The sequence below is a fragment of the Drosophila rhopaloa genome, unplaced genomic scaffold (assembly GCF_018152115.1).
Source record: "Drosophila rhopaloa isolate 14029-0021.01 unplaced genomic scaffold, ASM1815211v1 contig_115, whole genome shotgun sequence".
NCBI classification, from domain to species: Eukaryota; Metazoa; Arthropoda; class Insecta; order Diptera; family Drosophilidae; genus Drosophila; species Drosophila rhopaloa.
This window is the reverse complement of record NW_025334990.1, coordinates 8,652,457-8,674,953: the sequence shown is the minus strand read 5'-3', so window position 1 is coordinate 8,674,953 and position 22,497 is coordinate 8,652,457. Positions and strand designations below refer to the sequence as shown.

Here is a 22,497-nt window from a genome sequence, read left to right as displayed (position 1 = left end):
CTCCGAAGTAATCGCCTTTCGAAAGTTATCAGTGGCCACCATTTGCGCCCATCTGGCAGCTCTTAACCAATTCAAATGTTGTGCGCAAAAATGCATTTAATGTACGTTAAAGTTTAAACACATACATATAACAAAGAACGCGTTTGCTATCAAAAATTGACTAACATTGACGGTAGGCGGTTGGTTTTAACCATTCAAGTGCACTTTAGGCGTGGGCAGAGGGTTTAAATGCGGTGAGTGGTCGTCGTGTTTATTTACGTAGTCCTACGTATTTGGTCCAGACGCCCTTGTTATCAAAATATGCCTTATTCCGGGAGCAAATTATGGCCTCCCTGAAGACATCGGCATAGGAAGACGGCATGGACGTGTGCTTGTAGAGATTGAAGAGGAATTCGTAGATCTGGAACGGTTATTGTTAGCAATGAAAAGGTTTTAAATCGTTTGAGACTTTGTCCAAACCTTAGCCTCCTGATCCTTCCAGAAAATGTGATCGCACAGGTACTGCAAGCTCTCCGGAAATAGCGACAGTCGCTGTTTGTCATCCGTGGCCACCATATCCACGCTGCCCAGCAGGACGGCACAGCCCGAAAGTACATCGACGGCTAGGATAAAAATGTCCAGCAGGTACAGCGCCCTGTTCACCTTCTCCTTGTTGGAGGCCTCAGCCAGTAGCATCTGAATCTCCAGGAACATCTCCGCTATCCAATTACAAGAGTGCTCATCGCTGCCAAAGGCATATAATGTGGCTGACAGGTGGCGATAGAAGAATGGCCTCTCCTCCGCACGCTTCTCGTAGGCATCGATGATGGGAGTAAGCCACTTCAGAGGATTTGGTAGCTTCTCGTTGTATAACACCAGATAGCATCGTATGATGGTGGCCTTTTTCAGTTTACCTACTGGTGTCTCCCACCAGTTGGCAGGCGTCGTTAGCCCATCAATGGCATTTGGATGCAGTGTGGCAACCACTTCGGTGTAGCGTTCGAAGAGTCTTGAATCCAGGTTCATCGAGTCCATGTAGCGCTCTACGATCAGGGTAAACACGTCCAGCACCTCCGGTATGTCGCATTTGCCAGTAAAAATATACTTAACGCTTTCCAGGAATTTCTCGAACAAACATCCTGAAATGTAAAGTGTTTTAGCAAATATCCTATCAAAACTGAGTAAACAAAGACCAACCCTCTGCAAAGTCATTAAGCTGCGACTCTTTAAAGCAGTAAACCGCCACCTTCTCGGCAAAGTTCTTCATGATCTGCAGGCTAACACTGTTGGCAATCTCTGGCAGCAATGAGAATAGCAGCAAAAGATCCTCCTCAAAGCAATTGGGCTCGAAGTCTACTAGGAAGTTCTCCAGCAGACGCTTGGCGGTTCCCGAGTTCACGGCCTGGTTCTTGGCTATCATTATGCAATATTTCCGCGCATCGAAAGACAGGTGAAAGAAACTCGTGAGGCAGCTCCAGTCGAGTGGCGGAATGGGTTTTGGAAACTTCTTGGACAGCGACCGCAGGGCGAATGTCACGGCGTACGGCTCTGGGACGTAATCTCCGAAGCGCGCTTGGCTCACCAGATAATTGGTAACCGCTCGCGTTGGACTGGTGGCAAACAAACCTACTAGTTTTCGTGGCTCCGGTTTGCCCTCGGGCAGACGATAGACTCCGCTCCGGAAACCTCCAATTTCACTGCCAATGTGATGAGAAATCAAGTCCGCCGCCGCATCTCCACATTCCGGACGTATCTTCTGCAGCAGTTGCACCCACACCTCGCCGGGCACCGTCTCCTGCTGCAGATCCACCACTTCCCGACCACCCTGGACTCCGACTCCAACACCTCCTCCAACGATTTCGAAGCGAAATTGTGCTGGAATGTGGCGTAGGTTTAAAGTAATTCCCGGCTCGTAGTTTTTAAGGGCAACCAGGGCATTCCGCACCTGAGGGGCATCTGTGCCTGGTCGACTAATGGCCTGCCAAAGCTGCTCCAGGGCATCGTCCGCCAGTTTCTCGTACTCCAGCGTTGGAGTCTGCAGAAGTGGGACCAATCCAAACAGCTTGTACAGCGATTTGAGTGTCTGCGGCCGCTGTTCGTTCCGGAATTTAGTTCCTAAAGCCTGCCAAGTGGATGCAATGTTCACGGTGTGACTGTCACACAAAGCGTATATGGCATCCAAGGCCAAGGAGGTGGCCAGATCCCCCGCCTCATCGAAGGAATTGTTAAGGGTGTTGCTAAGATGGGGCAGCAACTCCGAGCCATGTAAAGTGGGTCTGCAAAAGAGGATTACGAAATTATAGAGTTCATAAAGCAATATTCATTCGGAATTACTTTTCCTGACAGATCTCCCGCATGGCATGGGTGCGGGCTATCTGCAGCTCCCAGCGCTTGTCGTTTTCCGGCAGTGGTTGGGCAATTTGCTTCAACAGGAAGGGATAAGTACGCGTTTCCACCCGCCATAAACGCAGATACAAATCTACGCAAAATGTGCCGTTCTCAGTGGATAAATTCCTAATGGTGTTAAGTATCATGGGCACATTGTCCTTAAATAAATATTTGAAAATAAATAATTAAGATATTTAAAAAGTGACTATTTTAGGACCCACCTTTGAAACAGCAAAGCTGGCCAATCCCCTAAGCAGTTCCAGCTGCAACTCCGGATTGTTTTCGTGGGCTAGCTTGAAGATGTATGTCATAAGGAAATCATAGGCAATGCCCTCGTTCACCTTGACAATCTGCAGAATCACCTCGTAGATCTTGAACCAGCAATCTACAGGTGGCTTTTTTGATAAAAATAGCGCACGCAGGAAGAGATGCAGGCGTTGGCAAAAAGCCGTATTGGCCTTGACATTCAGGGCGTCGACAAAGGCAAATACATCCTGGTTGTCGGAGGCGTCGAAGGATTCCACCAAAGTGGCCAAATCAAAGGCGATCGCTATGTCTGCGTGATAGTTGCGCATATGAGCGGGTTTTAATTTCCCGGTCGTGATTATCTCCCCTTCTTGATCTGATCTTTCTGTGTCCAATATCCTTTGAACTAACTGGTGGGCCAAAGCCAATCCCTCTGCGGGTATGAATGCAGTCTGAGACATCCACTGAATAATTCCGTCCAGACACATGTTCAGAATGTATTCATGGCCACAGCGCTCCTGCACCACCACGAATACGATGATGCGCAGCAGATCTGCTAGGTAAAAAGGCGACAGCACGTGCAAAACGTCAGCAAGAAGCACCAAGAGTACATGGTAGTGATCCTTTGTGTGCTCTCGCGTGGCATGAAGTACTCGAAGTAGACATTGCAGACTGGGTCGCGGATCGATGCCGTAATTAGCAAGCTGTTTGATAAGACAGGCCTGATAGATTCCCAAGTCAATGGATTGCGCGTGATCCTCTCGCTGGAGGAAGTGATCTATGGCCTCGATGACCAGGATGCTGGTGCACAGACAAGTGCTAGCGTTGTTAAATTTGCTCCATGCCAGCAGCTCCTGCATCAGATCTCTCGCCTCCGGTTGATTCCCACTCAGATTTAGCAGACAAGTCCAAATGGGTTTGACATCGTGCAGAGTTTGGGGATTGCAGAGTACATAGAGGAACACTGGCCTCAGATACTCTATACTGTAGTCCCGAATGCTAGTGAGAATATGATTAATAAGATAACTATAAAATAATGATAATGAATCACTTACCCCTTGTCGTGATGCTGACAGATACCAATTATCTTATTGCTCACATCGTGCATGTTGGCACTCGAGTGCTGGAGCAGGGAGATCAGGGGATGCTGTTGCGTCTTCAGACCATAAGAACACTGATAGGACTCGTGCTCCTTGAGAGACGAGGTCTTCCGCTTCAGGCTAAGCAGTTGCAGACCCAAAATGCTTTCTGTGATGATGGCAAAGTGCATTGGCCTACAAGGAAATGGTAATGAGAGGTTTTCAGAGTTGTGTATAGGCTGACACTGAACAATGCCTTAAGTTCTTAACATATCTAAGGAGTAGTGCCTTAGAACATTAACAATGAGTGACATTTTTTAGACGTATACAATGTAAGCTATTATTAAGGTGGAACGACTCAAACAGCCGTTTAGCGGACACTTCCGGAGTAGCAGCTGCAAATCAGCAGTCAAGGATAGGAGCTCCCTTTACGGCGAAGGTGGAGTAAATCGCTTTGCGTTTGACGAGGTAATTACAATTCACGCTCTGGCCACCCGGACGACTAGGCTTGGCCTCTAATTGCAGGCCAATTAATATGCAATCCTTTTTACTTGCACTTGCAGCTCGACTTGGTTGGGTTATCAAGGTTAATTCGGCATTACATGACCACTTGTTCGTCCTTCGACGCTCCGCAAACATTTCAAGTTCAATGCCAGACGCTTCAGTTGCTTTGCATATATCAAATATTTTCTAGCCAAGGCTGCAGGATATGATATGCATGTGGGTGTAGCGTTGCGTGGCGGGAAATGTCTAATAGTTTTTACGGCGCCCCAGGCATAATCACTGTTGATCCAGAAGATTGACGACTGCGGATTGCGGCCAAGCGGAAACCGAGTCAATGCCAAACAACTGGGACTTTAGATTAATTCCGAGTCATAATTCATTTGCACATTTGTTACATGACGTGCCAAGTGCTGGGCAATTAATTTGGGGCACGCGTCCAGCGGAAATGCGAGGGATTGCGTGTGTCGACGAACGGAAGGAGGGTCAACATTGTTGGGAGCACTTGATGGCAAGCGTTAAATGGCGCGTTAATTAAGTGGCTGCAGTGGGGGATTCACTGCGAGCTTGAGTCTGAGTCGGTAATTTATGCACCTTTGTGGGCAATTTTGCAATTTCGCAATTGGAATCGCTGCGCTCCACTTAGGCTGATAGTCCTGCACGATAGTCTCCTGCCGTGGGTTCTACTTCTGCTCCTTCTCCTTCTGCCTGCTGTCCTCCGGAAGTTCAAAGGTGCGCCCCTGCGGAATTGAGCTACATATGTGGGTCGTGGGCGGGTTCCCTGGCCAGATAGCCAGTCGGTTGTCCTCACCCCGCATTCGCCAGCATGGAGAGCAGGCTGTTCTGCACCCCGTTGGCCTCCAGGACACCCTCGTCCACCAGGCGCACCAGCGTCTGACAGCTCATCAGGCTGAGTTGCATGTGGTCGTGCTTGCACTGCGACTTGAGGAATTCGATTTCCTTGATCTGGTGCTCCGGCACCTGCTTCTCACGGCTCTCCACCACCTTCGCGTAGATCTTCTCTAGGCAGGAGGCCAACTTGACCACCGAACTGTGCGGCTTTATGCTGGCAAAGTCATCCATGGTGCTGAAAAATTGCAAACACAACTTGAAGTTAACTGCTGAGATTTATGGTTTGTTTGGGTCCCCAGGTTTAATTTCCCCAGCGTTGCGCGGCGCGTGTCCTTTCTGCTGCTCGGCTGCCACTCGAATGGAGCGGAAAATCCGAAGCGATTTGAACATTGCCGCGTTTTCCTGTGCTTTTCCACCCCCGCCAAACTACTCACATTTTCCTTGTTTACCGCTTTCTTTTGACCGCTGCGTGTTAACTCATTTCATGCAAAAGCTGAAGGATTTGGGGGGTCACTTGGTCGGCTATTTTCCGTTTGAAGAGTTGTTTAAGCAAGTAAAGTAGGTAAATGTATGCAAATGAAAAGCCGGTCGCGAATTGTTTCTTTTGTTGATAATAAATCAGCTGTTAGAGTGACCAGTTTCTAAGCTAAGGCTTAATAAAGTGGCAACGCTGCTTTATGTAACGGCTCTTTTTATTTGAAATTGAAAATTTGGAAAACATCTTATGAATTTATTGAAATTTTAAACAAAAAGTATTAAATCATTATTTTTGAGCGAAAAAATATCATATTTTATAGAGGTAAAAATAACAAAACTTATTTTAAATTGATAAACCATTATTTATATTTTAAATTAACAAACTTTTTTTATTCTTTAGATTGTAAATTGTATATTCTGTCATTTATCTTTTGCATATATAATGGTAAGGGAATAGTGAAATAACGAAATCAACAAACTTATGTTTTTAGCCAAAAAATATAATTCATTCTTTATTTGTCTAAAAATAAATTGAGTTGTTTAATTTCGATTCAACTATTTTAATTAATTTATCTATTTGTTTATACGTATATTTTAATTTAACGAGGCTTAAATCCATAATCTCCCACTACTGCCTGCAGTTTTAACAATTACAAAACGCAAAGTATTGCGCAAGTAAATCTCTTTTTATGGAGGAAACAATTAATTTCAATGGGATTCCATTAGCTCTCCATAATGTATTCACTGAATTCCCAGAATCAGCACTTGTGTACAAGATAGCATTCGAATAATGGACTTCTTTCAGTCGAAGAACCAGGAATTTATGCCCGGCGCCGACTTCTTGACCCTTGATTTATTTACAGCATGCTCAGTTAAGCCACTACAGCCTCATCAGCTCGATTCGCTGCCCTTCGGATTCTCCTTTTCCTGGGGCTCTGCTCCTGGCCATTGTTCTTCCCGGCTGCTTTTTCAGTTAATTGACTTTATGCATTTTTGCAACTCGCCTCGTCGTAAAATGAAATTAATTATGTTGCTGTTGCAGCTATAAAAATGTAACCAAGCAGAAAGGAGCGTCATAAATGGGTTGCTCTATAAGCGGAAAAGGTGCGGCTGTCCGTTGTCCAAAAGGAAAACTCGGCGAAAGTGTAAAAGTGAGCTCGTCGGGTGAGTTTAAACTGCAATCATTCATGGAAGCGAATCCTCGAACGGCAACAAAAAGTGGAGAAGACAAAGGTTAAGCCCAAGACAGGCCAACATAATTTCCGCTTCCTGACCCGAAGTCCGTATTTTCGGCAACTCCTTTCCTTTTGCCCACTTTTCGCCTGGGGATTTATGATTTTATTACCAAAGGGCACTGCAAAACGGAGCCCGAAAGGCGGAAACACTTTTTACTCTATGATATTCGCGGAGTTTTTAGCGTAACTCAATTCTGGATTTATATTACGGTTGCAAATGTGGGCGCAGTCTTAAATTACTTGGTTCGAATTTAAATCTGTATCTATCGGAACCAGAAAGATTGTGCGGTCTGTGTTTTTGCGGTTTTGCGCGAGGCTTCCCATTATATTCCTCTGTTGATTTTGCTTTTTACCCAATATAACGTTTCCAAGGAAAAGGCCAAACATTAAATACCTTTTCACTTACCGCAGTCTGTTGAAAGGGGAAGGAAATAAATGCTGCAACAAGGACCTGTTGACAGGGTTCCCGAGTATTTGCGGTTAACTAAAGCTTAAGGAAGTTTACGATTCGCAGTTTAGGTACACGATTTATTGAGCTGTGTATTTGGCCATAGCTTTCCTGTTATTCATTGCGTTACCACAAAAAATAAAGAGTTCCCGGAGCGGGCTTTAGTTTGCGTTATTTACGTTCTAACATAAAATATTTAAACTTCTACAGAGGTCGGAAAATTAAAATTTAAATTCTCTCGAATGTAAGGATTCTTTTTCAATTACGTTCAAGTTGTTTGTGTTCAGTCTAAAAAGATATATGTTTAATATCTAACAAAAATATGTTACTGATAATTTATTTAAAATAAGGAAAGAACTTAAATGTTAAGCCTTTATTGGAATATTTTATAAAAGCTCAACCTCTGTGCTATAGCTCTTAAAACTCAATGTTAGCTTGTAGTTTAACTATAAGATATCATTAAATAATCATAATAAAAATATAATGATAATAATAATTTGAGTGGTAATTATAATTTTGCAAAATAATTAGTTTTAAATAGATTCTTGAAGATGGACATGATTATTTCAACCACATATTAGGAAGTGTATTTTATGGAAAGTTGTATTAACTTTTCAGAGAATATAATTTATTTACCGATATACTTTCTTACTTATTTATTTTAAAAAGAAAATGTGTCTTTTGTTTGTTTCCAAATATAAACGTTGATATTTACATTATGATTCCTTGTAATTTTATTTGAATAAAATACAGATACATTTTTCGTCTGGCAAAAACTTGAATGGTTATGCGGCAGAGTGGCGAATTTCAATTGCACCGCTGAGGTTAAAGGTTATCACTTCCACGAACCGAGTGTTGACACTCAAACCCCCCAGCCGTGTGGCAATTTCCACGGAAAACATGGCCGGGAGGCCGGGTTTCGGAAAACTGGAATCCGTAGCCCGGAGCACGTGGCAAACCGAATTTGCATATGCCCAGACACGGCAGGTGTTCAGAAACGTTTGGATCGAGGCACGCCCCCTAAGCCGCCCACTTTCCCACCTGTCGCAATGGCCGCAATCACATTGCTTCAATTAAATGGAGTCGACTCATTAATAATGCAGACAGCGAATATTTGGATGCCATATACTAGTACATGAACGTGTGTGGGCTTGTTTGTTTGCTGTTCCGTGTGTAAAGTACAAGAAAACTTTAATGAAGAGCGGCAGCAGCGACTTAAAAGTTTGGCAGCGCTTTTTTGGTCTGCATTTTACACACAAGGTCCTGCAGAATTTATGAATATTTATGCTCTGGTACTTTGCACTCGATCTTCGCAGGTTTGGGGCACTGAATATTTATAAGTGCCACAATAAGTTACCTTGCAACTCACACTGAATATGAAGCATACGCATCGTTGTACCCAGCCACGTTTTTCTTCCGGCTTTTCTTGCTTTATTCTAAAATTCGAATTGAGAGAATATAAATTAAGTCATGGCGTTGTAAACACATTTGAATGTGAATTAGTAATAGTTTCTTAATTAACGGCCAATGATAAATAGAACACAGATGTTTCAATTAAGAATGTAATATACGAGAAAAATAAATACTCAAAAACAAATAATAAAATATGTACTAGCCAAATTTAGAAAATGGAAACTATAGTATTTAGATAACTAAAAATGTTTACATTTTTTTTAAAATTGCAGTTAATGAGCTATTATTCTTTACTTATTTGTTAGTTTCACAAATAGTAAACAAAATAAATTTTTAAGATTTAAGAAAGCTAATTAACTTTAATAGCTAAATATTATATAAACCGCTACTCAAAATCAATCTAAGCAAATAAATAAAAAAAACCAATAGCTAAATGTATTTCCTTTTAGGAAACCTAAACAACAAAACCTAATTACTTATTAGAAACAGGAAAATAAAAGGGAGAAAATTAGTGTTCTCTGATTAAGTGAAGTGAAAATATAAAAGAGGGTGTGTATATAAATGTGGGAAATTCGATTCGTGTGCAACTTAAAGTTCAACAGCTCAATTTAGAGTGCGGTTCTCGTCAGCAAATTACGGAAATTTTATGTTGCCTACCTTCGGGCGCTCTAAAGAAGGCAACTTAATACGCACAAGTGTGTGTGGTTTTTCCTGTAAATGACTATGTTAGTGTTTGTGCTGGTGTGTGTGTGTGGGTGAATGTATGTAAGTGAGTACATTTGTTGAATGATTTAACCTACCACCTATTCATTCGTTCTCGTGGTCCAAGGAAATTGCAGACAAAATAAAAACCAAAAACCTTTTCAATTCTCCACTAACGTTTTTCTTTGTACCGAACTCTAAATTAGGAAAATGTATGCCAGTTGGACGGTGTGTGGGTGTGTTAGCCTATATATATATATGTGTGGGCAAACATAATTTGTGCGGCACGTGCGTTAAATTTAATGAGGCAACCGCGACCCACAAATCGAGCTCGAGTTGCGTCGCCTTTGACCTCAGGCTCTTGGTTTTCATCCTGTTTTTCCTTCGGGCTCCTCGAAAAAAGAGCAAGCAAAAAAACAGCAAAAGCGCCACATATATAAACCCAACTATGTCTATATGCATAACATTATAGCCAAAATTTCTTTTGGGCAGTTTGGCTTTTTAAAGAAATTTAAGTTATAAGATTGGATGCCAGATATTGTATTTAATGAGCGCGAAATATATTTATATCTTATTTAGGAGCTAATTTATTGTAAGTAAGGTATCCAGGTGTAGCTAAAGCTTTTTTGAAATTAATTTATTTATGCTGGTGGCCTAAAGTGCAATTAAGTTAATAAATTTCGCTTGATAATTAAAGATATTACAGGGCTAAGCTTTTTTTAAAATTTATATAATAACAAATTTGTTCATTGATTTAATGCTCTTTATTCAAGTAAAATGTCTAAGTCCATTGGCTTTTTTGGTTTATAATAAGTCGATCGAATTTTTAATTGAGCTCTGGGATTTTTAGGCTTAGCTTAGCTTCGAACTAATAAAATAAAATAAAACAAGAACTTAACAAAACTTAAATGCATAATGTGTTTAAAGTGCTCAAATTAAAAGGCATTATTAAGCTGCTTACGCGCTTTAAACAATTCCACTTAAAGCTTTACACAGTTTCTATGTCGAATCTTTTAAAAGGCTATGACATGAAGCCATATTTCCAATTTGCATAGTATCGAACAAAAGCTTGTTTCGCCCTGTTTTCATTTAATTTACCTTGTTCCCTTCTAACCGCCTGCTGTTTATGCAGGAGAAGTAAAATGCAAGAGGCTTAACAAGCCTGTTGCACAGGCTTATACTCAGGCTGAAAAAGGAAACCCATTGAGTGTTTTAAACACCGACTATCGGGCAATAAATTCCCGGCCAAGCACTAATTAAGAAATTTAAATAGCGGCCACTATAACCGCCGGAGGATGTGAGCCGGGCCCTAAACAAACTGACCCTTATGGCCAGTTGGCGAGCCGTGACTTTTCGAGGGGCTAAGAGCATAAAAGCCCTCCGAGTATTTAAGCCCACTCACACAATGCATGTCGTCGTTGTTGTAGCTTGTATCGTGCATTCATTTATGTGTGAGTCCCCCGTCGTCTAAAGACCCACTTTGTACACCCCATCTAAATTTGGGGCACCCAAGTGCCTGCGGTTGCAGAGTGTGAAATATTTTGCCCTCTCACACTTAATGTTGTTGTGTGTGTCTGAGTGTGTGTGAGTGTGTGTGGCATGTGTGTGCCATATCTTGTCTGAGGTCTGGATCTCCAACACACTCGCACACATTTCCTAAATAAACAGGCACCCATGCCTTGGCATTTTCCATAGCATCTAACTTGAATTTCCAGCGAATTTTCACAGTTCCTGCCGGCAATATGTGGTTTCTCCTCATATGCGGATGCCATTTCAATTCATTTCCCTGCATTGTGTTGTGGCATTTGATTTAATGGCGAGAGAACCTTTAATCAACAACAAACAACCAAGAGTGCTTGTCGGCCGTAAAAGAGTTGAATTTTACTGGCAGGCAATTACCAGGCAAACACTACAAATCCCAGGAGCTGAGTGCCTTGACCAACTCAATAATTGACGGATAAGCTGAACGACGTAAAAGCCTGATTTTCTGTTTGAACTTTATCCAGATAAGTCGTTAAAAACACAACTCGTGTCAGCTCACAACACTTTCAATTATTCCTCAACATTTGCCAAGAACTGTTTGTCCAATACTTAAGTGTTCAGACATAATTTGTCTCAACCTGACCTTTTATTTGTATTTTAAAAGGAAAATATGTCAAGATTAGATACAACACGTGCCAGCTTAACAATTTCAATTAGTGCAGAAAATTATCGAAGGACAATGTTTTCTGAGGAATACAGATTTTATGTATTACTTTACAAATTAGTTTGTTATACTTTCTTCGTTATACTTTCTATTTAACAAATATCACTTGAAACTGTTAAACAAATATTATTTGAGCATTAATTTAATATTTATTCGATCTTGTAAATTAATTGTACAAGCAGCGTGATGTTGACAATGTAATAATGTTGTATTTAACTCATATATTCTCAATAAAATTCGTTTGGCTTTTTGCGTAAACGCTTATTTAATTTCAAATGTTTGTTTTATGCATTAAGGCGTTCTTACAAGTACCGACTTTATATCTACAGTTATATTTTGAGCTTAGAAAACGTGGACTTGGGCTGCTGCTGGACGTTGAGTTGGTCCGCCGGTCAAAGCGCCTAGAGATTGCTGCAATGATCGCAGGATGCCAATTGGAATCTGTAAGGATAACGGAAATATATATTAAAAACTTTGACAAAAAGAAAATCCTTATTTAACATAAAACAAATTATAGAATTCTCGTCTCAGTCAGACAATAAATATGACAATTTTAAAACGTTTACATATTTATAGTATTGAGTAATTTGCCTTTTAATTACTTTAAACACAAAAAAATCAATGTATTTAGAAATACATATTTTAAAATTTAAATATTTAAAATTGGAATTGAAAAAGAGACATATATATATATATATTTATTATACTCTTAGCACAAAATTGTAAAGACTTTTACTTTACATTTTATAACGAATATCTAAAAATAGTTTATTCTAATATATTTGATATGTGATTGCTATTGAATCGAAATATTTGTTTAATAATACAAAACTGAGTTTATAAATATTTGGCTGACTATTCAGAGAATATATTTTGAACTATATATTATATACTAGAGGGGTGCAAACTCACATCGAGGGCCAGGCCCACGGGTCCTTGGGCCTGAGGAGCCACAAAGTGATTGTTCACGACCTGAGTTCGCTGGACGGATTTGTACTTGTGGGCCTGAACGGCCTTGGCCTCGCTCTTCACCGGCACCTGTGGATGGCGGGATATTTATAAGTTACGAAAATTACTTGTAAAGAACGAGAGCATCACATGCAAGCAGAACTGGGGGGAGGATAAATTAAAATTGTATTAAAATATATTTCACAGAAATAATAATGCCGCGGTAGCACCAGCTGACCCCCAAACCTCCTCCTTTGCCCACATTGTCCGCAAATGTTTTCAAATAAAATTACAGCCTCAAAGCAAAAGTTTGGTATCCAGCCCAGCTTCACCAAAAAGCCAACAATTTGTTTATGTGTCGGTGTGTGAGTGTTTTGTGATTGTGTGCGGGTGGATATCTGTGTGTTGAATAGTATCTGTGAGTGGACTTGTGTATCTGTGGTATAATTGTGCATCTGTATATCTGTTTCCATCTCCGCAACGCAGTTGGTGTTACCTCAACGGACGACTGCGGCTCGTCCTTTTGTGCTTCCTGGTCCTGAAATTGTTGCTGCGGCTCCTGCTGCTGTTGCTGCATCACGTATACGACACGTTGCCGTTGCCGTTGACGCTTTGCGTGTGGGCGCGGCCGCTTGACAATTATCAACGAAGTGGGCGGGGCAGCCGGGAGCGGGGGGCGGGGAGGGTGTTTATCCACCACATCGGCATCTGCGGCCGCTTTAACATGATTTTCAATGATTTCGCTGCGGTCCGGCTAAAACATCAATGGCGAGTGGATTGATTGCTTGTTGTTGGCTCGCCGACACGAGGGCATTGATCAATATTTAACCGCACGTCCCAGTTAAATACTTGTTGGGGATTTATTGCCAGCCATTGCGCAATTGAAAAGCTATTTCAGTCTTCAACTCCCTTTAATTTTACTACGAAAGTTCACCCCAATATTTGGTAATTATAAATTTGCAAAAATCTTTTAAAGAACTTTTGAACTCAAATTTGTAGGTAAAACCTTTGGGCAAAACACTTTTAATACTTTCTGAAACCCCGCAAGCATCCTGTAAAATTCTCGATTGCTTGACTTTTAAAGTTGATTTGCATTTTTGATAGGACCAACGCAGAATTGTATAGTTCTTGTAAGTTAAACAGTAACAAGATTGAGATTGCTTGCACCTCAACTTTTTTGGTAGTGTAAAGATTTGATGACTTTTTTAGGAAATAGTAATAGAATAGTAGTAAAGAGCTACTAAAACTCTTTAAAAAATACTATTATTTCTTCGAAATTGTACAATTGTGTACGTACGCATAATAACATTTTTTTGTTTATTTGACTGTGGGACCTCGAAAAAATATGATTTATCTCTGCAGGTTAGGATTTCCATAAAAATTTGTGATTAAAATCGGTTATATTCGATTTTATAAAACAGTTCAATGTTGAATTCTTTTCAAATGCTGAATAACTATTAATAAATACAAAACTGTTGTTTAAAGCAAATTGGTTTATAGAAAAATAAACAAACGAAATTGATTCGGTTTTCTATCTATTTAAAAGCTGTAAACTTTTTCATATTTACAACTAAAGTATCCTAAATTTAATCAATACTTACATCTTGTTTAATCAGCGAGTACTTCTTGGGAGGCTTGACCCTTTGAATATGGCTGCTGACAGTTGGCACCGCAGATCCAGGACTTGAAGTGGGCGAAGCGGGAACAGGATTTTCAGGATATGCCGACTGAGTTCCATGCTGAGATGAGGAAATAACCTTCCTACCAGGACTGTGGGCCTCGGCCCCGATGTAACCGTGTTCGCCAGCACTGCCGCCCAGGAGGGCACTTGCTCCCACCGAAGGATTAGCCTGTGCGGCAGCATAGCCCACGCCGGTGGCTCGTCCTGCGGGAAAAAAACGGGTTATCCACGGTGTAAGGCGAATCAATTAGGCTCTCACCATCCAGATTGCCACCCAGTCCGGCGGCTGCCCGGGAACCCCATGGAGTTCCGGCCGAGGCGCTGAGTCCGCCGTGGGCGGAGTTACCCGTCAGGAGTCCTCCGAGTCCCGCATCCGCGTGATATCCTGCGAAATTCACGCCCACCTTACCGTCGCGCAGTGTAATCAGCTGCAGGCAAGGGTTGGGAATGTGAAAATGTGAGAGTTTTAGCACAAAGTTCTGGGCACGTTGCGTATACTTAATGCTATTCAAAGTTAGCCACGACCTTCGGATTTCGCTTACAAACTTTTCGGCTCAAGATGTTTTGTCCGCCTTTTTCATTCTCCAATAGTTCTAAAGTTGTGGCCCAACTTTGGTCTGGCCAGGAACAAAAAAAAAAAAGAGGAGGAAACAGGCAAACACCCGCTTAACTAAGTTTGTAAATATTTCCTATGTTGCTGTGCGTTAATCAATTTAGGCGAAATTTCTCAACAACTCAAATCGGTGAAGGTCGAAAGTTTCGTTGCGCAGATATTCAGAGAGGTCGGAAATGTTGATAAATATTTGCACAGTTCGTTTTAGCCGTCATCCAAGAACAGAATTGAAATGAATAGAACTACAGATAAGCTGTCACAACACCCAGCTACAAAACAACGATTAAATGATAACAAATGTTATTGGGTGAGTTCGGTTGAGCTAGATAGTGAAACTCCGGTAATGAGAGCAGTGAGCGAGCTCCAAAGAAGTTATCAATAATTGTGACAGCCAAACAAATGTAGGTGTAATTTCCTAAGGGCTTTGGTGAACTATAAACTCTCTAACTTTTTTTATGGGATTAAAAATATACAAATAATGTTCTTATTTTCATTGCGAATTTGATTTACTTGCTTATAAATATTTTATAAACCATTATAATAGAGTTAAAACCTTTTGCTTATATTTTAAAATTATGCCAAATAATGAATTAAAGGTTGTTAGATTAATAAAAATTTATTTTGGCTTTTATAAAAATATGAAATAAAATAATCACTAATTAATAAAAAATGTGAAATTGAGAACTCGGCACAAAAAATGAATGAAAGGTTGCTAGGTTAATTTCAAATTTATTTTGGCTTTTATAAAAATATTAAATAAAATAATCACTAAGTAATAAAGAAATGTTGCTTGTCATAGATAGTTACATTTTTTGCTTCTAATGATACTAATACACAGAATGTTTTTAAAATTTGACCGAACTGTGCACCGGGTTTTTAACTTCTATTTGGTTTCTGGTTATATTTTGGTTCAATATTTGTTATATATTTTATTTTTATTATACCAATCATACTTCCCCAAAAGTTAGGGTACCTTAAGTGTGACAATAAAGTTAATGGCCCTGGCCAAAAGAGAGCGAATGCGAGAGCATACCACACCTGACGTTGATAAGAGTTTTTCCAGGTAGACACAACGACAATATTTAACTTGGCCTCCTGACGGCAGCTCATTTGAGTTTCACACGCCGACTAGAAGCGGAGGAGGAGTTGGTTTACAAGCTGGAAAAGCTGGGTGTTCCACTCAGAATCAGAATAGGAATCACAATTCGAGTACAGAGCGAAAGGTGGGGACACATGTTGTCATGTTGACAAGTGCGAGGGAGTGGAAATTGAAGGGCCGTCAGCGGTTACCTCCGATGTTTTGGTTGTTCTGGATGTGGCTGTTGCTGCTGGGGTTGCTGCTACCTGGGCAAATGATGCTCGGCGATGCCGCCTCGGTCTCCTGGGGACATGTCAACAAATACGCCAGCCTGCTGCACACCGAAGATGTTTACCTAACGCCGCAGTCACACGGAACCCAAAATCTCGTCTACGGCTCGCAGGTGAGATTTATATCAAGCTGTTGCCGTGCAAATTGCTTAATCTCCTTGGGAATCTCCGGCAGAATGCCAGCGATAACTACCGGATTACGGGTATACATGTCGAGGATCTGAGCGATGGAGCGGAGGCCGTTGTCACGGCAGGTGGCATAGGCCATCAGTTTGTGGTCCTGCGATGCCAGAGAAGCCAGGAGGTGGACAAACCAGAACCAGCTCATCTCGAGGTGTCCATCTATGGAGTGGATCTCTGAGGTATCTCTATTATCTAGTGACATTGAGCACTCCACACCCACACATTGTAAATATTAATTAGTGTAGAAAATGCTAAGAACTTTCAGCTGTGCAAGCGAAGTGCACAAAGAAAAATATTTCTAGTGGATTTATTTAATTTTAGAATTGCTACATAGTTTAGGAAATAAAGGCTATTCATTATTGAATATAAAACTGTTATTGAATATTCATCAAAAATCTTTGAACTTTAAATTATGTATCTATTCCAAAAGTTTGTCCCTTTACTTAAGTTTATTAAAACTTTAATTGAAAGGTTTTAACTATCTAGAATTCTTCGCTTTAAGTCTCTTACCCTATTGACATATTAAGGCTTATAGAAGCAATTTTGTCATTTTAGTGAGTTGAACGGGTAAGATTTTATTATAATTATTATTATTTTATTTTAATATTGTCTCCATCCACAAATTAACGTTAGTTTTTTTTTCTAATACAAACAAATAGGCTGTATTTTTGTAAGCGTACGTAATTTGTTCTATGTATTTTATCAAATGAACATGTTGACACTGAAATTTCCACGACAACCTATATTTATTATTATCTTGAGTAAACTAGATATTTTCTCATTGAGATAAAAGGTAATTCATAATAATAACGATAAGTTTTTAATAATTGTGAAATTTGTTGTTGTAGATTCTTCTAATATGTATTACCTTTTCGACTGTAAACTTTGTTACTGACTGTGAAAAGTTGTGGCAAATATAATAAGTTAAAACTGAAAAGTTGCCAGTGGCTGTGAAGTTTGGACGTCGTTTAAAGGCTGTCGTGTTTTTATAATTCATTTAAATGAGGCACACAACTATGTAAGTTGTTGGCACCAAATACTAACTAAATAAACCTGTAAGCCGCTGTCATTATTATTTTCAAAATCTACTTTTTATCATTGCCAGTTGCAAAGTAAGAGACTTAAAGCGAATGATGATGAAGTTCATCCCAATCTATCTAATTATGATAATTTCAATTGATTAAAAAGGAGGAATATATAACAACCAGCAACTAAATAGCAAAAACCCTATAACATGCTGGTAAAAAAAGTTTCCTTCAAAACAAATCCCAAATTCATTACATTGTGCTGTCACAAAATAAAAAGTTGTTGTGCTCGTTTCAATGGCAAACTAGGTGAGTAAATTCATTAAATAATTGAATTATTTTACCCCTCTGCAAATACCAAAATATATAACTAATTGCAAATAAATAATTAAGCTGATTTATTTAGCCAAACAATAAGCAGAGCTTCTGTTTGCATTGTTCAATATTTGCCTGGAGTAATTTAAATGTTTTAACATTTCCACAATCTAAAGGCTGTAAATGTATTCATTTCGCATATTTGCAGAACATTCATTCCACTGATAAAAATCGCGATATGGCTATTCTGAGTAGCCAGTAAAATGCCACAATTGTGTTCAGCTAATTTAAGTTGGCAGTAAAGTGCCACAATTGTATTCAGTTAATTTAATATACCCAATGGGAGATTAAAGATTGCCGCTAGGAGTTTCCCAAAATTCATAGGCTTGGGTCATGACCCACAAAGATAGAGAAAGAAGTGAAAGGATTTGTTGGTTAAACCTGCGAAATGGAATGAATGGCTAGTAATTTGCATGAATTCCAAGGAATGGCTGCCTCAAATTGCAAGTTGGCTGGCGGCAAACCCTTCTCAGGACTTTTTACGTGCGCTCTTAATTTCAATTTCCACGACCCACACAGAAAATAAACAAAAAATTATTTGGGGTTTTTCCATTTAGCTGGTAAACGCAAATTTCATGCATGCGTTGATTAAAATCTAATTTCTTAAAGCCCCCAAGCCGCAAACAGAAATAAACTTTTCTGTCAAGTAAAAAATCTCAATGAAAGAAAACAATAGAAAAAGGTGCTGGAGGGTGAAAAAGTGTGCTGGCATAAAATCTTTTTTAGGAAAGTTGCGTTCAAATTCCTTTGGTCAGTCATGTTCACCTGTAAGCTTTCAAATGCTTGGCTTAAAATAACATGGACTGGTAGCATATAAGCATTAAAAAAGCTTTAAATAACTAACCAAAAATGAAGAACATTATTTGATAGAATATTCTCTCAAAAGTTTCAGGGTTAATATTTAAATACATTTTTTTTATATTCGTTAGGCAGGATTTATAAATTTAATTGGTATTTATGTAAGCAAGTTTAGATAAGCAAGTAAAAGCCTTAATATTATATAGTAATTAGAAAAGAAAAACTTTAAGTACTTGAACATAAAATTCAAATTAAATTTAAAATCCATTTAACACAAAATATTTATGGTATTTCCGCCTTAAACCTTTAATTACCATAAAATACCTATACGTGTAACTTGTGTGCAACACGGCGTATAAGTAATCGGTGGTGAAAAATGCAATTAAATTGATATTAGTTAGCCTGGGTCGCCAAAGTTCAAGGCAGCCACTAAAGCGGTAGCCACTAAACCAGCTGCAGTTATTAAAATGATGTATAATAGTTGGTCGCGGCCCGTGAAGCCAAGATTAATGATAAGCAAGTGGTGTTGAGTTTGCCATGTAATTGCCATCCAGGCAGGTAAGTAAAATCCAACGAGCATTTGCCTTGGCCTGCAATTAAAGGCTAGGCGTGTTGCGAAATCGCGCACTAAAAATTCTTCATTACCGGACATTGTGCAACGGTTTAAGCCGCAGCAAAGTTCACTCCCGCCGAAATCGAATATTGCACTTTCGCCTTTTCCCTTATTTTGTGGCCGATAACCGCAAAATAAAATTTTCCACGCTGCGGCTCTGATGGCCCGAGGTTCTAATGCAGATTTTAATTATGTGGTGGGCAGCACTTAACGAAATTCTAACAAAATCAGCGAAATCTGGTTTTCAAACTGAGATTTTTTGAATGCCTAAAAATGTTATACATTGAACGGCATAGTAGGTAATTATACTTATAGTTCATGCTTTAATACATGATAAGAAGTATTTATGAATTAATACATATTTGTTGGTTGAAAATTATTTTTCAAACTATATTTTAAAAATCAAAATAAATATATCAGAAAACAAATTAACAACTCTATCCTTTGACAATTATAAAATCGTGGAAAATAAATTACACAATATATTCTATAGCGAGAATTTATTGCATATAATTATTACATTTCTTTTTTCTGCTTAAGCGGCAGGAAATGCAATTCACTGATTGATCTATTAATCAAGTTTAATGAATAATTCAATTAGAAGCGAGAAATTCATCGGGAAGATGGAAAATTTTTATTTGAGTCAGCTGCGTATTGAGCTTTTAAGGCCTTGAAATTGTTTATTCAGGAGTTTGGTCACCAAATAAACGTAGCGGTGCTAAAACCTATAAAGCAGCCCAACAGCGAAGTAATTAAAATAATTTCGAACCGCACTTGGCCGATGGGTAAGTGTTTTGGCCCAATGGCAGGTGTCAGTCAGTGGCGGCTTTTAATTAATTTTTGGGAACCGGAATCCGGAGGACTCACCTGTGCTGGCACCAAGCTAACTGCCTGCAGCAGACAGAGTACTCCAAGTAAGACGAACATTCTGCGCACCTGCAAACAAAATCCAAAATTGGAATCAATTCCAGGTTCGTTTTGTATTCGAGTCGCGTTTTGTAAAGAATTCTTCCTCGCACTTTTATGGGGAGCGGCCACCGAGTAGCATAATTGTGCGAATTCAACTTTTCTGATTAATCAACAAAGCTCTAGCTCTTTGTTGTACCTTTCCTAGATGCTCTGCGTTTTTATTATATTTTATTTTATTTTGCTAGTCTGAGCTGCCGATTGTCCGTTGTTGTCGCGTCGCGATTTCGCTTTGAACTGAGTGCTCGAGTGGCTTGAGCCGGGCTTAAACTTGAATTTCGTTGAGGGGAATGGAATCCACTGTCTGCCGTCTACTGTCTGCGGCTTGTAATGCCCCGCGAAACTGGAATTGTGTCGCAATTAAGTATGCAGGGGTCTATTTATATAGGAGCCTCTCTGGGTTCTGGTCGCCGCCTCTTTCCTTTTTACCCATTATAACTCATTATCTCTGGAGCCGATGTGCAGGGAACTCTGGACGCTGCAATGATGATGCAAGAATTTTAGGAAATGTGTATACAGTGATTTCGGCGACCTATTAGCACTTTGCCAACACCTGTCTTAACAACTGGGTGAGAATTTGGTAACATCTCAGGCATGGCAGAATAGGCGTTTTTTGTGGTCAGTCGTCTGTTCATTTAGGCCATAGAATATATCAAGTTTAGCCAAGTCTTGTCACTTATAACAATAGAAATTTAAGCAAATTCATAGGCAAATTATTATATCTTAAGTTTAATGTTTTTTCTTTGAATTTCTTTTAATACAAATAAATATTTATTGTATTTTTTAAATAAATATTTAGTTTTGCACAAAACACTTTTAGCTTACATATCTATTTTTTTACAAGCAAGGTTAATTAGAAAGCCAAAAAGGTTTTCCATAAATTAGAAAGCTTTAAAGATTCATAAAACCTTAAAAGTTCAATGACATAATATCACAGTTTTAGGAAGTAATTTAATATTTTATATTTCGTAGCTAGCTAGAAATAAACAATTTAGTTTAAGGGAGAACTGTTACATGACATTCCATTAAATTAATTAATTTCAAGTGGAAAATAATCAGACGATTAATGTTTTAGATTTGTGGAAATGTATATACATACATTTATGAAATCAAATTATGAAATCAATACTGCTGTTTAGATTATAGAGTTCAAAGTCGTTATCAATCGATCAGCCTATAATAATCTTCGATTTTCCATGACTCAAATAGAATTACAGAATCTTACAATGGTTGCAATACTACTACATTACTCATACATAGACCCCATTAAAGTGCATCCGATTTGGCGAATATTGGCCAACCGGTTTTTGACTTTCAACGCCCCTTCCTCGTCCACTTTTTGATGGCTTTAAAACTGTTTGCAATTGGCCGCATTTGGCCATAAATTCGGTTTTGGTTTTGTTTTCGTTTACGCTTCAATGAAGCTGCAGGCAAATTGGGTTTGCCAATTGCAGGCGGACAAATTAATAGGTACTGAATGGTAGTGATTTTTTTTTTGTTTGCCAAAGTTTCCATTATAATTTTATTTCTCTTCTGGGGTTTCTCCAATTCGGCTGGCTGATTTCGGACTCTGGTGCTTATCCATTCCCAATTTAACGCTGTTGGACTCTCTTCTTTTGTCGCAGCGAAATGCTCATTAGGTATTCAAATGATAAACAGAGCTGCCTGTGCTAATGTGCCTTTGCCTTTGCCTCTGGCTCCGTTTTTTGGCCAAAATCCGCAGCGCACGTGCTGGATAATTTAGAATGCGATGGCCGAAATCAAATGCCATCGAAAAGGGTCCAAAAAGAAAATATAATTAAATTGAATTCATTGGCGATTGGGTTGGCTCTGGTCTCTTACATCACGCATGATTACATTGGGAAATAGCAGATAGATGGTTGGCATTTTTCTCGTTAGCAAAAAGTCACTTGATGTTCTTTTTCATCTTACGTTTTTTTACATTAATTACACGAAATCTTTTTTTTTTTTTAAATATATATCTCAATAAGCTTAAATTAATTAATTGACTTTAGTTGCGGATGTATTTCAGGAAAGCATTGGTTGCAGTATTTAAATCCTAGGAAGTGTCATTGCTCTATTGATAACCTTTCACATTGGTCAATCAATGGGGAAGTGCTTTTTGCCGACTCGCTGATATGCGATTATTGACTCGTCAATGGGTCATAATATTGGTAAAAACCCTCAAAAATATATTTTTTTAATCGATTTCCATTGCACAGCCGTCATTTGCATCAATGAATTAACTTATATTTGTACTGACATGTTTACAAACTCATATAAAAAGATTAAACATATTGCTGTAAGCGTTAAAAGTATGCAACACAATATGCCAAAACAAAATATGGTAAAGTAAATAATTTGTTGCATGCTTTGCAGCTGTCAATTTATAACATTTACA

At 39.2% G+C, this 22,497-nt stretch overlaps 3 protein-coding genes across 4 annotated transcripts; 1 reads left to right on the top strand and 2 right to left on the bottom strand.

Moving 5' to 3' along the window:
- Nucleotides 1–76: 76 nt before the first annotated feature.
- Nucleotides 77–5,652, bottom strand: LOC108050798 (focadhesin). Its single transcript, XM_017132673.2, has 8 exons — nucleotides 5,480–5,652; nucleotides 5,005–5,280; nucleotides 3,669–3,887; nucleotides 2,589–3,612; nucleotides 2,314–2,525; nucleotides 1,177–2,255; nucleotides 460–1,118; nucleotides 77–400 (listed from the first exon to the last, which is right to left on the bottom strand). Exons 2-8 carry the CDS (start codon nucleotides 5,274–5,276, stop codon nucleotides 251–253), a joined length of 3,615 nt encoding a protein of 1,204 aa, XP_016988162.2. The 5' UTR covers nucleotides 5,277–5,280; nucleotides 5,480–5,652; the 3' UTR covers nucleotides 77–250.
- Nucleotides 5,653–11,766: 6,114 nt separating this feature from the next.
- Nucleotides 11,767–20,434, bottom strand: LOC108050818. Of its 2 annotated transcripts, XM_017132702.2 has the most exons (7): nucleotides 20,236–20,434; nucleotides 19,998–20,066; nucleotides 14,415–14,583; nucleotides 14,076–14,359; nucleotides 12,971–13,228; nucleotides 12,439–12,564; nucleotides 11,767–11,967 (listed from the first exon to the last, which is right to left on the bottom strand). In XM_017132702.2, exons 2-7 carry the CDS (start codon nucleotides 20,055–20,057, stop codon nucleotides 11,869–11,871), a joined length of 996 nt encoding a protein of 331 aa, XP_016988191.2. In that variant the 5' UTR covers nucleotides 20,058–20,066; nucleotides 20,236–20,434; the 3' UTR covers nucleotides 11,767–11,868. The 2 variants fall into 2 exon arrangements, with proteins under 2 accessions (XP_016988191.2, XP_016988192.2); XM_017132703.2 differs by lacking the exon at nucleotides 12,971–13,228.
- LOC108050819 lies at nucleotides 15,695–16,696 on the top strand. The gene is made up of 2 exons (XM_017132705.2): nucleotides 15,695–16,249; nucleotides 16,312–16,696. The coding sequence occupies exons 1-2, from the start codon at nucleotides 16,010–16,012 to the stop codon at nucleotides 16,495–16,497; spliced, it is 426 nt and encodes a 141-aa protein (XP_016988194.2). The 5' UTR covers nucleotides 15,695–16,009; the 3' UTR covers nucleotides 16,498–16,696.
- Nucleotides 20,435–22,497: the final 2,063 nt, after the last annotated feature.